This window comes from Propithecus coquereli, unplaced genomic scaffold (assembly GCF_000956105.1).
Source record: "Propithecus coquereli isolate 6110/MARCELLA unplaced genomic scaffold, Pcoq_1.0 Scaffold127, whole genome shotgun sequence".
Lineage (NCBI taxonomy): Eukaryota > Metazoa > Chordata > Mammalia > Primates > Indriidae > Propithecus > Propithecus coquereli.
The window spans coordinates 6,498,276-6,513,305 of NW_012136858.1; the positions used below are offsets into that span (position 1 = coordinate 6,498,276).

The following is a 15,030-nucleotide window of genomic DNA, read 5'->3' on the forward strand; positions in this document are numbered from 1 at the left end:
TCACTCTTGCTCAGGCTGGTCTCAAACTCCTGAGCTCAAACAATCTGCCCGCCTCGGCCTCCCAGAGTGCTAGGATTACAGGCGTGAGCCACCACATCCGGCAAGACGTCATTTCTATACTGGGCTTTTACTCTCTTACTGAACTACACTCCTTACCTCCTTGGCTGTCTGAAGTAAACAGATGTGTCTTCCAGGCAGTAAAGTCACTAATGGCTTTATCGATTTCTCCTCTTACATATTCCAAGCTTTCAACTAATGCTATTTGTGGGTCTCTTTCCTCAACCTCCATCCTGGGAAGCATGAACAAGGACTCTAGGCCTTGCAAATGAACTGACACCTGGGACAGGCAACTCAGCGCAGAGGAACAAACTTCAAAATCTTTCCTGCAACAGAAATACCACAATGCTGAAAGGAAGGGGCTAAAACACACACACAACCATTAAAATGTATGCGAGGCAAAACTCACTGTATCTGAAGGTTTACAGCTACACATATGCCACAAACCGCTATAGGGGTCCACTGAGTAACAGAGGACTGAAACAATTCTTTTCGTAATTTTATCCCATTTAAACTCTGATAAGGACCCGAGCACACAGAGGAAAAGGAAAGACATAGATACACTTACCAAGAATGAAAGAGAGTCTCACAAGACTGCTGCCTAATTTTGTCAATGTCTGCTTTCACCATTTTAATGTTTTTCAGAATCTCTGTTAATCTCATAGTTGACTGTTGCCAAAGCTGGTCCTGTTTCCGCATTCGGCAACCAGATGGCAGCTGACTTCTAGGTACTGGAGATGGGTAGCTCAGATAGGAGGGAATTAGGTCCGGCACTGCTCCGGGAGGCTGTTCCTTGTTGAGTTCTTGTTCTTCCAGGTGGAGAGGAGAAGGCTGAACCTGTGCCTGGGCACCAGTGTCGCCTGGAGCTCTCTCCACACCAGGGCAGCACTGTAGGAGCCAGGAGAGCTGCTCAAGCAGGATCTGGCTCTGCATGGCCAGGTGCTGCAGCCGCTCTGTCCACTGCTGCACGCCATCCTGAGGGGGGAAGGCCACGGGGTAGGCCTGGGGCCCTGTCAGCCTGCTGTGAATCTCCTGCACACAGCTGAGGAGGTTCCTGTGCAGAGAAATGTGCAGGGAAAAACAATGGCATCTTAAACTACGTCACCATGTTGTTTTTAACAATAAATTCGTTTGCATGTTTCTCAACAAGTATGGCCTTTTTCACATAACCAAGAAGGAAGGATCCCTGCTCTACTGGCCTCAAATTCATATTCACAATTGAGAGTAGGTCACATTCCTCTCCTCTCCCCATGCGCAAGCACCTCTGAGCTAACTTACACAATTCTTCCTAATTTATGCTACAAACCCAACTAGTGAGCTGATACCTGAGGATGATCCACTGCTCAGTCAGCATGGTCAGGGAGCGCCGCTGTCGGGTGAGCATCTTCATCAAATGTGCTGAGAACCCTTTACACCGCTCAATGTTGCCCATGCCCATCTCCTAGCAGAGGGAGAAGGAAAAACATGGTTAAGTGCTGCTGGCAAACACCATTCACAAGGGCTCTACTAAAGAGCCATTGCATGGAAGAAACAGAAACTCTTTTCTGGGGAAGAGTCCCTTGCTTATATAAGCTTCAGATATGCTGCATTCTAGAGGCAACATGTTCATCTTTTGGAGCAATGGTTCTCAAATTATGCTTCCACAGATCAATATGGCACTGATAGGAACTATATTTAATATCAGAAATGAATATTAATGGTTTTTTCTCAATTCACAAGGGGGAAAAAAGATCTGAAGATGGCATTCTCAATTTGAAGTTCTTCTTCTGTAATGTCTTATATAACCGGTCCTCCTGGCAAGTGTGTGTAATAAAATTTATTATAGGTTGGGCATTGTGGCTCACGACTATCTATAATCCTAGCACTTTGGGAGTCCAAAGCAGGAGGATTGCTTGAGGCCAAGAGTTCAAGACCAGCCTGGGCAACAGCAAGACCACATCTCTATAAAAAGTAAAATAGGCTGGGCGCGGTGGCTCACGCCTGTAATCCTAGCTCTCTGGGAGGCCGAGGCGGGCGGATTGTTTGAGCTCAGGAGTTAGAGACCAGCCTGAGCAAGAGCAAGACCCCGTCTTTCTAAAAAAATTAGAAAGAAATTATCTGGACAACTAAAAATATATAGAAAAAATTAGCCGGGCATGGTGGCGCATGCCTGTAGTCCCAGCTACTCGGGAGGCTGAGGCAGGAGGATCGCTTGAGCCCAGGAATTTGAGGTTGCTGTGAGCTAGGATGACGCCACGGCACTCTAGCCCGGGCAACACAGTGAGACCCTGTCTCAAAAAAAAAAAAAAAAAAAAAAAAAAAAGTAAAATAATTGGCCGGGCACGGTGGTGCATGCCTATAGCCCCAGCTACTTGGAAGGCTGAGGTGGGAAAATCGCCTGAGCCAGGGAGTTTGAGTTTGCAGTGAGCTATAGGGATGACGCCACTACACTGTATCCCAGGCAACAGAGATCCTGTCTCCAAAAAAAAAAAAAATTGTGGTGTGTATCTGTGTATGTGTGCGCATGTGTGTTTGTGTGTGTGTATATATACACACAAAAATAAAATAAGATGCACTCTGATTTAGCACAAAATTATACTGATTTATATTTTAAGTTTACGGATGCTCTTCAAAAAGCTCAGTCACTTTCACTAATGAGTTATTATCACTTCAAAAGGTCTGAGAACACTGCCCTGGGATGAATAAAATAGGATCTTTCCCCGGGCCCCTGCAATTCCCATAGTCTGTCATTGTACCTTGGCAGGAGTTGCTAGGGCTGCGTTAAGCCTGGCATGCCGTGCAAGGGAGCGATAAAAATACTTCTGGCACCCATCCCACGAAGATGAGATTTCTGTAAGCAGCCTGGAAAAGATGTCAACATGATTTACTTAATTAAAACCGCAATCTCCCACCCCACATCCTCAAGACTCAGATTGGTGTATCTGGCCACGACCAAAAGCCCACAGCCTGAACAGACTTATTTCTATGAAGATGCATTCAGTCAGGCACTCATTAGTCCTTCATACAAGGGGTGTACTGTATACGCGGCACTGGAAGTCTCATGGAAAAATAAATTATGACAGTATGGCTTCCTCAATGAAATCTTTATAACTTAACTATCTTGGCAGTGGAGGCTAGGGGTCATAAATTCTGATGCTTTCAGGGGCCAGGCAGGTAACATAAATGATTAAGGGCAGCCAAGCACAAAATGACACATGGCAGTGACACCTGACCTCAATGTGGGGGAGCCACAGTGTTGTCGAGGACCAAAGTAAACTGGAGAGAGCATGTGTCCTATCAAAAGGAGAGCCTCGTAAAAAATAAAATTGAAAACTGAAAAAAAGAAAAGAGGGAGCCAGTACTAAGCTACAGCCAACTGTTGACCAAATGGGAATGCAAGGCCACTTGGCAAACTTTCCTGAAAAACTGAAAATCCAGAATGCTTATGTAAAACTCCCGCTTGTTACAATGCTGTGCTGAATTCAAATTTAAAGTCCTAGGAGGGCCACTGAGCAAACAAAACACAAATGTGTAGTGCATCCAGCTTGTGTAAATCTCATTTATAGCACCGCTGTTGTGGGTCTTCACACAGGTGGTGCTTGTCTCAAGAGTTTATATAGGCTCTTGGGCTGGGCGTGGTGGCTCACGCCTATAATCCTAGCACTCTGGAAGGCCGAGGCGAGTGGATTGTTTGAGCTCAGCAGTTCGAAACCAGCCTGAGCAAGAGCGAGACCCTGTCTCTACTAAAAATAGAAAGAAATTAATCGGACAACTAAAAATATATAGAAAAAATTAGCCGGGCATGGTGGCACATGCCTGTAATCCCAGCTACTCGGAAGGCTGAGGCAGAAGGATTGCTTGAGCCCGGGAGTCTGAGGTTGCTGTGAGCTAGGCTGACACCACAGCACTCTAGTCCAGGCAACACAGTGAGACTCTGTCTCAAAAAAAATAAAAATGAGTTTATAGGCTCTCAAATTTAAGAATATATTAGAACTTATAAAGGGCATATATACGGAGCAGCTAAAAATGTAGCCAATCTCTCCCAGATTTCCACCTGTATGTTCAAATCAAGTGAGCAGACCTCAGGAAAATCAAAGGGCAAAAGAAGAAAAAAAGAAGAATGGAGACGTGAATACGAGGAGGATAGAAAAAGAAGAAAAGTTAGACCTACATTTGAACGTTCACCAGATGCCAGAGCCTGACCGAGGCTAACCTTTACGCCTACTCTGCCAGAGAGGTATTGCTATGCCCATTTTGGGAAATGAGAATATGGAGTCTTAAATGACCTGCTCCTTTATAATTAAAAACAAAAACAAACCTAGAATCAGCCTCCTGTGTGCTGCTGACTATGGACAATGCGCTCCGGAGATCTAATGGGTGAAGATGAAGCAGCTCTTCAGGATTTTTTGAACGGGCCCAGGCAAGACCTTTACGATATGACAAACCTAGGAAATAAATGCATTCATTTAGGCAAAGAAACTCAGGTGAGAATGGATGTGTCCCCCTGGCCACTACTACTCAAAGCAAAGTCGGTCCTCTGAACAGCATGACCAGGATCGTGTCAGAAATGCACTCTCTCTCCCACATTGACTCAAACAGGACCTGCACCTGCACTTTAACAAGATTCCCCAGGTGACTCGTGTTTGAAAAGCACTACTATCTATGCTGCGTTGTAAGGGTGGGTGTTGTATAGCATACTGTGATGAAAGAAAAAATGTGCATTCTGAGAAACTTCATTACCAAAATGAAAACATTTAGGAATCATAAATGGTTGATCGTAAGATTTTCCTGCAGGTGACTGGAACTCTTAGAATGACATTTCAAAACTTTGTCTGCCACCTGCTGTCCATCATCTCAGCTGTCTCTGGAGTTTCCCTAAAATCACCCATGTTGTTTTCCTTCCTAAAAGTTGGTGATTGTATTTCATTGGGTTTCAACCAAGAACCTTACCAGTTTCTGCAAGGTGTTTAAAGAGGTCTGACAAAGCACGCTGCTTTTGCATGAGAATGTGCTTGGATTCTGACCGCTGCTTCTCCTTCTCTGCAGAAGGGTCTACCCTTAAACTCTGCAGCTCACTCACAGAGCATATCACTTCACCTGTAGGGGAAAACAAGGATGAAATGGAGATACAAATATCCCAAGGGCTTAGTAATGTGTTTAAATTACTGAATACCAGGAACTTTTAGGGGAACAAGGACCAGGTACCATTCATCTTTATATCCTGGGTACTTAATAGTCCCTAGCATTTGGTAAATTCTCATTAAGTGTTTGAACTAAACTGGTCAAGATGCAAGGAACAGAAAAATAAGAACACATGGATTTCTTATCTCTTGACAATCAACCAAAATAAAATGGTCATTCTTTTTTATTTAGGGGTTTATAATCAATCAAGCAAAAAACACTTAATGAGCACCAACTATGTGCAGTGTATTGTATTAGGAATTTTTAATCACTTGAGAGAAATTTCTGATAAATACATTGTATGTATTGGGTTCCTACACTGTAGCTGGTACTTCGTAAATGCTCTTTTAATCTGCACTTATTTGTACTTCTATTTCTTAGTAAAGAGAGGCTCAGAGGGGTCTAGTGACCTTCAAAAGGTCATTCAGTTAATGAGTGGATGCTACCTTGCTACCTTCTTGAATACACCTGGGTACCTGTAACACAAGGGTGCTGCCTACTTGCTACGGGCAGTGTCATGGGCTGAACTGTGTGTGCTTCCCACCCCCAACTCATGTTAAAGTCCCAACCCCCAGTACCGCAGAATGTGACCATATTTGGAGACGGGGCCTTGAAAGAGGTGATTATGGTAAAATGAGAGTGGGCCCTAATCTAGTATGCCTGAAGTCCTTAAAGAAGAGATTAGGTTACAGAGAACCCACAGATTGAAATGTGACCATGTGAGGACACAGAGAGAAGGTGGCCATCTGCAAGCCAAGGAGAAAAGAAACCAACTTTGCTGACACCTTGATCTTGGACTTTTAGACTCTGGAATTGTGAGACAATAAATTTCTGTTGTTTAAGCCACCAGTCTGGTACTTTATTAAGGCAGCCTTAACAGACAAATACAGGCCATCACCATGACTACAGAAGCACCACACACGTTATACTGACACTGTCGGAGAGTGAGAAGCGTGTCTCCTTTCCAGGAGATGCACATGGATCTGTATTCCATTCACCCTCATCCTCAGGCTCAGGACAAGTCACCTTGAGCAATGGACAGTATGCTATTATCCTGACAAGTTTTAAAAATCAAGAGCTCCCTGAGATCAGACGGCAGCCTCATTAAAGGCAGGCCAGGCCCACACTCACTAGGGGTGGGGGTGGATGGGGAGGAAGATGGTAAAAAGCTGCCAAGGGCCCTAACTATTAAGCTCTAGATTCCCTTATGCAGCTATTGGTCCGTTATACTACAGAGCAGATCTTGGCTCTCATGTTCCCGGAACAAGGACAGCTAGAGAAATGAAACCTCTACATCTTGCTGAAGTGAAGAAAACAAGGTCTGGGGATGAATCTTCCTTTTCCTTTTACTCAAGGAAGACAACATTTTGAAAGGTGGGGACAGCTTAGAAACTCTGGAAAACCCATCTCTTTGCCCCTTTACCCATATCCCCAACCAACAAGAACTGGTATAGACAGGGCTCTCCTAGAAAATGGCATATAACATCGCTGGTTTACATGAAAGGATGACAAGATGAAAATCATGACAGTGTGTGTGTTCTCAGTTGGCTCGGCTCCTGTGTCTAGGCTCTGCTGGTTTTTAGTCTACTTGCTTATTCGATTACTGCTCACTATATAAGATGTCAAAAAAGGGACATAGGTACCACATCCTCACGCCTCCTGGGCCACTGGGGAAAACAGAGAGTAAGTCCCACCCTTGCTCCTGGCCGCTGGCACCCACCAGTGAACTGATCGAGGCCCTCCACTAGGTGAGGCAGAGCACTCTCCTTCATAAATGTCACGCATATCTTCCTCATTCGTTTCATGAGCTTCGGCAAGCGACATACAAGCTCTCCTTCCAAGGAGAAAGGAGCAGCACCCTGATACTGTTCTGGAATCATGACCTGTGAGACAGAGCATAGATTACTCTGAAGAATGATAGAAATAGTTTTAACCTGCCCGGGGGCAAAATTTAACTATTGCACACACACGTACACATACCCGTAGCGCAGCAACTATTATCACCATCTCTGTGAGTCTCATGAGCAGGGACAGCCAGATTAGCATCACTCATATTGACATAGGTGTACTGTTTTACAGTACAGTAATAGAAGGACACCCCCCCACCCCACCTCTATATCCAGCAGTGCTTTCTATACAAGCCACAAGGAAATTCCAGTTCTGATCTATGCATGGAGCCGGATGATTAATATAACTGCTGCCCTTAAGTTGCTGAGCCATACTGTTTCTCTCAGATACAAATGCAACGCAAACCTGGTCCACCAAATCCTTCTTCTATTACCATCTCCTCTACCCTCCAATCTCTGATTAACAGTTCAAATATCAGGAATTCAGATACTAGATAAAGGGAAGAGCTTTTATCTACCAGGGGCATATTTCAATCATTTTGTTGCCTGAAGAATTCCTAAAATTCCTATGCTGTCATCATTAGCAAATCAAACTCTTTTATCAGAATGACAGAAGCAGTGAGCTGACAAATACAATCAAAAGAATATAAATTTGGCAGCCATATCATGGCTACATGCTCAGGTTTTTTTTTCCCCCTTTTAGAGACAGGGTCTCGCTCTGTCTCCCAGGCTGGAGTGCAGTGACAGGATCACAGCTCACAGCAGCCATGAGCTCCTGGACTCAAGCAATCTTCCCACCTCAGCCTCTAAAGTAGCTAGGACTACAGGTGTGAGCCACCCAGCCCAGCTAGTTTTTCTTATTTTTTGAGGAGATGGGGGTCTCACTGTGTTGCCCCGGCTGGTCTTGAACTCCTGGCCTCAAGCAATCCTCCCACCTCAGCCTTCCAAAGTTCCAGGATACAGTCATGAGCCAACACATCTGATCTATGCTCAGTTTCTAATATATGTTTTGACCTACTAAAATATTAAAAATAACTTGAGGACTTCCATTACTAACTCTATGAATCCCAGGTGGGAAGTACAGTAAGAAAGCAAAATTAATTATTCTCTTGATGTGTGCTCCACAATCTTAGAGCTCCCCATACCCAAGGACATGAAGCAGAAACACACATCCCATAATAGACCTGCTCGCTCAAGATCTCTACCACTGTAAAGTTTTCAGGAATTTTGGAAGCCGAATCTTAACTGCTGGTGCTTGAAATTGGCCATGATGGGAGTATTTATACCACAGCTTCAATGGCATATTCTTAAACCAATGCTTCAAATCTTCCCTCATAAGTAGATGAAATGTTCATAGGTGAGTACAACAGTTATTTCCTACAGACTAATGTTAAACTTTTAGCAATAGTATCAACATTTTTTGCCTTATTCTGTAGTGGTGTCAGGCAGATAAACAAATGCCATATATGTCCAAAGAACAAGATTTCAAAGGCACTTCCTTGTTTAGTACCCAGGACACCCCTTGCACATAAAACATCTGTTACCAAGCACTGTCCCAGAAGTTGTACCTGTTCAGCTGCTGGCTGGGCTAACAGGGTCTCTCTCAGTGTCTTGTTTAGACTCTGAATGGGAGATGCCTCACTCAAAGCTGTCTCTGTAGGCCTGGGCAAAAAGTCGAGCTGTTCCTCCTCGTCACTCTCCACCAGGGATGACTGGCAGGGTTCACTCAGGACGGCTTCAAATTTCTTCATGAATTTAAAGAGGGTCCTGACCTCAGGTAATGACAGAGATAAGAAGAAAAAAATGGATTAGAAAGTGAAGAAATACAAAAAATACATTATAATACATATGCACATAACTTAATAACCTGTACCTTTTGTATCCAATTATCTACTTAGATAGTCATAGTCATTTTGTTTTTTAAAGACAAAAAGTATGGCAGGTATTGTCATCCCCTTTTCTAGCAAAGAAAATGGAAGCCAGGAAGGGTGGGATTGCTCTGCTCAAGGTAAACAGCTAGAAGGTGGCAGAAGACTTGAGATATAGCCTGCTTTGCCTCAAGGCACACCAATTCTTCCTGCAGGGAGACTTTGCTCTGCGTATTAGGGGTGCCGATGGAAAACCACATCAAAATAATCCAGTGGGTTGTTTTTTATTTTTCCACTACAAGTTGAAGGCATTTGTATTAAGTCAGGCTATGGTAACTATGTAATCTCACTCCCTACCATACAAAATTCTGAGATTTGGTCCCACCAGTTTTAAAAGATGAATTACCTGTGTGTCTTTTCCACAGATTGTTTAATGGACCAGAAGCTGACATCATTCCACTTGGATATCTCAACAAATTCCTGTAAGATAATTAAGCTCAAGAAATGGCTCTATAAGGCTATTATCACTCTGTTTCTTTCTAGATTATATGTGTTTGCCAAAGACCAGAGCCCACTCCATCCCAAACATAGGACCATGTGTCAGCGAACAAGTAAAATAAAAAAGAACCATGTGTTTGTTTCAAAGTGATAAAAAAGAGTGCTGCTACAGTCCATGTCACTTGATCTGTACTCCAGCTTAGATACCACCAAGTTAGTGATGACCCGTGTACCAGGGCTGTCTCTACAACCCGTGAGAGTATCAAAGAGAGACGGCCTCCTTTTCCCATGGCACATCAGTGGTGCCTGGAACACCAGACATAGGAGCACCTCTGAGGTGGAGGATGAGCCGGGTGAGACCAGGGCGGCACAGACAGACTTCTGTGCCAATCCTCTGAGGACTCTGCAACAGGGGCACTCCACTGACCCTCACACACTTGGCCAGGTCAGCAATGGAGCCAATGCCACAACCTACCATCCTACTCGGAGGCTGCGATGCTTGCCTCTGTTCCCCTTAGACCCTGCCTCTTTGTTAAATGGATGACAGAACAAAACTAAAGAAAAAGAATTTTCTGATTTTGTTTTCCCAAGAGTGATCATGACAGCTGTTCGTCTTACTTTAAGTTCTTTTTCTAGGGGGGAACGAAGTTCCACAATTTTGGCCTGGACCCGGTCAAAGAACTGCTTGTAATAATGGTACAAATTCCATAGAACACTGCAAAGTGAATCTGGAAGAAATGAAAAGGAAACAAAAACACCACACTTGCTGCATGTGCTACTGGTGCCACCTGTGGGCTTCACATTTCCCTGATGGTCCTTCTCCTTACTCTATGCCGTGAGACTACAGGGGGTCCACAGGTCGGTAATGTAGGGAGCTTAGCTGAATGTAGCAGTTCCTAGAGACGTAGGCTGTCAACACTCCCCTTTTTGTCATTTCTGCTTGTAAGAGATGCTTTCTTTGCGCTTTTGTCCTTAAAGATGATATACTCAGAGGTCCTGCTAAAATCACACTTTCAAACTCTTTCTCTGAATCTTATGGTAAAATTAGCAGAAACTGAGCTTGTTCTCAAAGATGGCAAATTAAGCAGTTCACCTCAAATGCTCAATCAGGTACAATCTATACTCATTCTGCAGTGACATTTTTATCCCAACTGCCGTGGCCAGGGGTAGTAATTGGGAGCAGGCAGTTGTATGTGCAGTTCCTTGATATACGGTAGTGCTCTCACTAGATCAAAGCAGCTAATAATGGCCTGGATCAAGCAGCAGCTTAGCGGGACATTTACAGTGTCTACATAGAGAGAGGTGCCGCCTCAACACACCAGTCCTCGACATCTTCATCTGGCAATTTACTTCTCCTAGAGTTCACTAGTCAATGCTTCATTTATAAGCAGTCTGCACTTTACTTTGAAATGTTCTTCTCTGCAGCTAATGTGACTTAAACATTAAAGTTAAAGATGACTAAAAGTATCTTGTTTAAAACCTGGTGTGCAACAAGATAACCTGTCTCATGTGGAGAATTCAAAGCCTAACCCATTTAACAGTGTAATGTGAAAGTAAAGGAAAAAATTCCTCACCCTTTCCTTCAACTTGTGGCATCAGCAAGACATGACAGTGGAAAACCAGTAACATTTTAAGTCGCACATGGAATTCTCCCAGCGAGGATCCTTCAATAAATGCTTGTAACGTATTGATCACCAGCATCAAGGACATCTGTTCGTCATCTTTAGAGATTCAAAGAAGAAAATACATGTGTGCCTTCAACCATCACTCCCCATTCCTAATGTAAATGCAATCTACTATGGGATACCCTGAGGGATGGCCAACAGGTAGAGACCAAAATTAAAGCAGAGTTTTCAAGCAAGGACCACAGCTAAATTCTAAGCTGACTTAAAAGTAACAGCTACACACAAGAGTATGTGTTAAATGCGCTCACAGCAAATTATGAAACTGAATTGTAAGGTGCTTGTCATAAGTATGAAACACTCAAGCATGTTAATACCCACCAAAAAGGCAACTTTTATTTTGACTTGTTTCATGGACACAGAGACTAAGAAAACCTTATCATATGACTGGTTCTCTGGACTTTGGACAAGTCGCTTAAACCTTTCTGACTTTTGTCATTAATATTATTCTCTCAGTAAGAAAAGCACTCCACAGTTTTCTTGGCTGACCTCTCAGAAATACCGTGAAGGTAAATGATGTGTCCTGTGTAAAAGAAGTGGGCGGGGTGGGGGGAGGCAGATCCTCCACTTTGCAGCACTCCCCTGAGCTGGGAGCCTCTCGATGGGCAGACAGTGTACTGGCAGGCGTTACCTTCCTGCTCCTCTGTTTGTTCCTGCATGTGCTTCTCAAGCATCTGATAGATGGAGAACCAGTACTTGGTGGATTTCTCAGTGTGGCGCTTCATGGTATTATCCAAACTCATGGACCAGCAGCTGAAACATGAGAGAAGAAGCCAAGGAGGCATTTAATATGTCTGAAATACGTAAATTATATACTTGAAATATGTGAAATCACAGAAATAGAAGCTGTATGTTCCACATTCTGTCATCCTAAATGGAGATGGTGAAGCCACCCAGCGTGCTGCCTCAAGAATGTATGGTGTTGTCTGACCTGTACTAAGGTCATTTTAATGCCTTGCTTTTAACTCTGTGATTAATGACTAAAAAGCACATTCTCTAACTACCATACTACATAAACCCTGACATAACTCAAACAAAAGACCAAAGTCCTTACAACCTAAGTTCAGGAGAGGGAAGGAGAGTCACTTACTTCAGCTCCAGTTTTCGCCACCGAATGATCAACTGACTGACCAAATCGAGATGTTTCCGCAGAGACAAAGTTCGGCTTGCATTCTCCTCCCAATCCTAAAGAAATAAAGATAAAATTTATTCTGGCCGTTATTCGATCCCTTAATCACCTCCTCCCTCAAAAGTATCTTAGACTTTTCTTGAGTGAAGACTACTGGGCCCTTAAACAACTTTTACCAATACCAGTAATGAATTTACAAATAGCGTATCCAGCTTCAAATTTTTTCTGGTCATACGACAGAACTCCAGCACAGCCAAGTTTAGAAGCAGGCAAAAAGCACAAGGTTTATAGGCTGGAGTCCGAATTCCTGCTGTTAGCTATGTGACCTTGATCAAAGTCATGTGGCTCCTCCTGTCCTATGGGGAGGCACTAGCTACTTCAGAAGCCGTGAAGGGATCAAGGGGGATGACGTGTACAAGCACGGAGCTGGACGGAAGGCCCGCCTGGAAGTCCTGAAGAGTGAGCCCTCATTATTGGTGGACACTGCACTCCACCCTGAAAAGGAGATAAGGCAACTCGCCCAACCACCGGAGCCAGGGCCTCACTTGCACTGATCTCACGCATGCCAGAAAAACCAAGGATGTTTATCTTTCTCCAACCCAACCTATGACTTTCTGTCCCTCTAATAACCACCACAAGATAAATCTTTTGTCAATTGGCTAAAAACTAAAACAAGGAAGAGAGAATTTTCTTACCTGTGCTTTTGCCAGAAGGATCTCTAAGCCATTCAGGAACTTTGAGATGGGACTGGAAAGTGGGAAGCTACGAATTCTGTCCATTACGACCAGTAGCTACAAAAAACAAAAAAAATAAAAAAGATATGGGTATCGCAGTAAGAATACGGGTGACCCAAAGTCACAGGGTACTAAGGAGAGGCCTGACCAGGAGTTTCACCCAAATTTTCCATTTCGAAAGCACGGCTGACAACTGTGGATGCAAACGTCCAGGGTTATGGATCCTGACCGAGACAAGCCCTTTATCTGCCACACTACTCTGGAAATATGACTGAAGCTGATTAAGACAATTACTCTTATTACTCTCTGTAGTGCAAGTTATAAAACTGGCTGAAGACCACAGAGCAGAGCAATACGTGAGTTAAAATTGCCAATCTTGAAAAAGCAAACCCTATTTCTAGCACAGTTAAGAAAACCATGAAGCCCTTGGTAGTATGTGTATGAATAAACACAGCAACATTTTCATATGTAGACAGTAACCCCTGAACAACAAATACAATTAACAGAATCCCCATTCTTTATACGACGACAATACGAAACTGGTGTGTTCATGCTGCAGTTAGCAAATAGCATCTCACTGCATTGGGGTTCTTTAACCCTATGTTTATATGTATAACTGTGCAAATGAATGCCTCCAGGGATGACATGAGGCACAGCCTCAGTGCAGATTAAGTAACTTATGCAGCCCATCCCATCCTCACCAGCTACCTTACCTGCTTAAGTGCTGGGTGGTCTGGCCAATCCTGCAGCAACTCACTGACAGCCTCTGAGAAACCCTGAAGGACGGGCTGACACTGTTGTGCTTCTGGAACATTGGGGTGCTGGTAGAAGTCATAGGGCCCATCAGGCTTCACCATCAGGTCTGAGGTAGCCTCCCCAAAGAGAGTGTTATGGGAGAGGGTACAAGACAAAAGCTGGCTGCCCAGGAGTTGATCATTCAGCTCAACTCCTGCGAAGTTAACAAGATCGTGGTAAAGTCAGTGAACTCAGTAAGTTATCTATCAACATATTAGAAAGATGTCAAAACAATGAACTAACTGGGAATAATGAAGCATATGTTTCATTGCCATTGTCCCCCAAGGCCACACTGGCCTAGAGAACTGTGATCCTAATACCACCATTCTCAAGTTTCTGGGATATACAGAGGAAGTCAGATACTACCCTAGGTATAAACAAGAAGGTGCAGAGTTTAATTTGATGCATTCAAATTCCTAGTTTTTGTAGTAGTTATGGCTAAGTAGAAAGGAAATTTAAAGCCTCCTTCCTAATGGTATGGAATAATTCATGAAGTCATGTAGGAAACTACATCAAACCAACTGCTATCAAACCATATACTATGAGATTCATTTCTGAATTCCCAGGTTGCTTCCACGATTATATTATTTTATTTGAAAAGCACTGAGGCTATTAGAGGGAAAGTAGAAATAATGCTGAGGAAAAAAACCCATTTAAATTAAGTTTATATCCTTATTTTTTTAATCTCTCACCCCAAAGGATTCAAACAATGAAAATCCATCTTACTGCAGAGTTCTATTAATCAATCAATTTTTTTTGCATTAGCTCCAAGTTCTTTAAGTTAAGGAAACTCCATCAATAAGGAATTAAGGGAAAACAGGGAATTGATCAGGGAAATTTATGATTTCAATTATTCTAGAAGTTGTGACTGCATTTATTCGCTTTGATTTCCCAAAGGCATAACAAAAGTAAACTACCATACCCATGAAGGGGTAGAAGTGTGTCACAAGAGATGCCCCGGTCTGATAGCAAGACAAAAACAGGCTGAGGTAATGCTTTGCTTCATGTGGTGGCAGAGTCTGCTGGTACCAGAGGGATCGAGCAAAGTTGAGGCACAACTGCTGGTGTATCAGCATCACTGTTTGCATTGAACTCTGGGAGAGGAGCTCTGGGTTGGTGGCTGCTTTCTCTTCTTGTCCATCTGAAGTTCCTTTATTCTCCTCCAGAAGACTACTGGGCCCTTAAACAACTTTTACCAGTACCAGTAATGAATTTACAAATAGCGTATCCAGCTTCAAATTTTTTCTGGTCATACGACAG

The 15,030-nt window shown here is 43.4% G+C and overlaps 1 protein-coding gene across 1 annotated transcript in view; it reads right to left on the reverse strand.

Annotated features, from left to right (window-relative positions):
• The window catches only part of MDN1 (MDN1, midasin homolog (yeast)), a 164,975-nt gene that overhangs the window by 30,197 nt on the left and 119,748 nt on the right, over positions 1-15,030 (reverse strand). Inside the window, exons 63-78 of the mRNA XM_012638185.1 lie at positions 14,693-14,897; positions 13,689-13,924; positions 12,937-13,032; positions 12,203-12,297; positions 11,744-11,865; positions 11,005-11,151; positions 10,049-10,158; positions 9,339-9,412; positions 8,633-8,831; positions 6,938-7,100; positions 4,987-5,133; positions 4,355-4,481; positions 2,793-2,898; positions 1,383-1,498; positions 626-1,111; positions 157-383 (exon numbers count right to left, since the gene is read on the reverse strand). Of these exons, the coding sequence (XP_012493639.1) occupies positions 157-383; positions 626-1,111; positions 1,383-1,498; positions 2,793-2,898; positions 4,355-4,481; positions 4,987-5,133; positions 6,938-7,100; positions 8,633-8,831; positions 9,339-9,412; positions 10,049-10,158; positions 11,005-11,151; positions 11,744-11,865; positions 12,203-12,297; positions 12,937-13,032; positions 13,689-13,924; positions 14,693-14,897 (2,656 nt within the window). The remainder of the gene's footprint in view (positions 1-156; positions 384-625; positions 1,112-1,382; positions 1,499-2,792; positions 2,899-4,354; positions 4,482-4,986; positions 5,134-6,937; positions 7,101-8,632; positions 8,832-9,338; positions 9,413-10,048; positions 10,159-11,004; positions 11,152-11,743; positions 11,866-12,202; positions 12,298-12,936; positions 13,033-13,688; positions 13,925-14,692; positions 14,898-15,030) is intronic.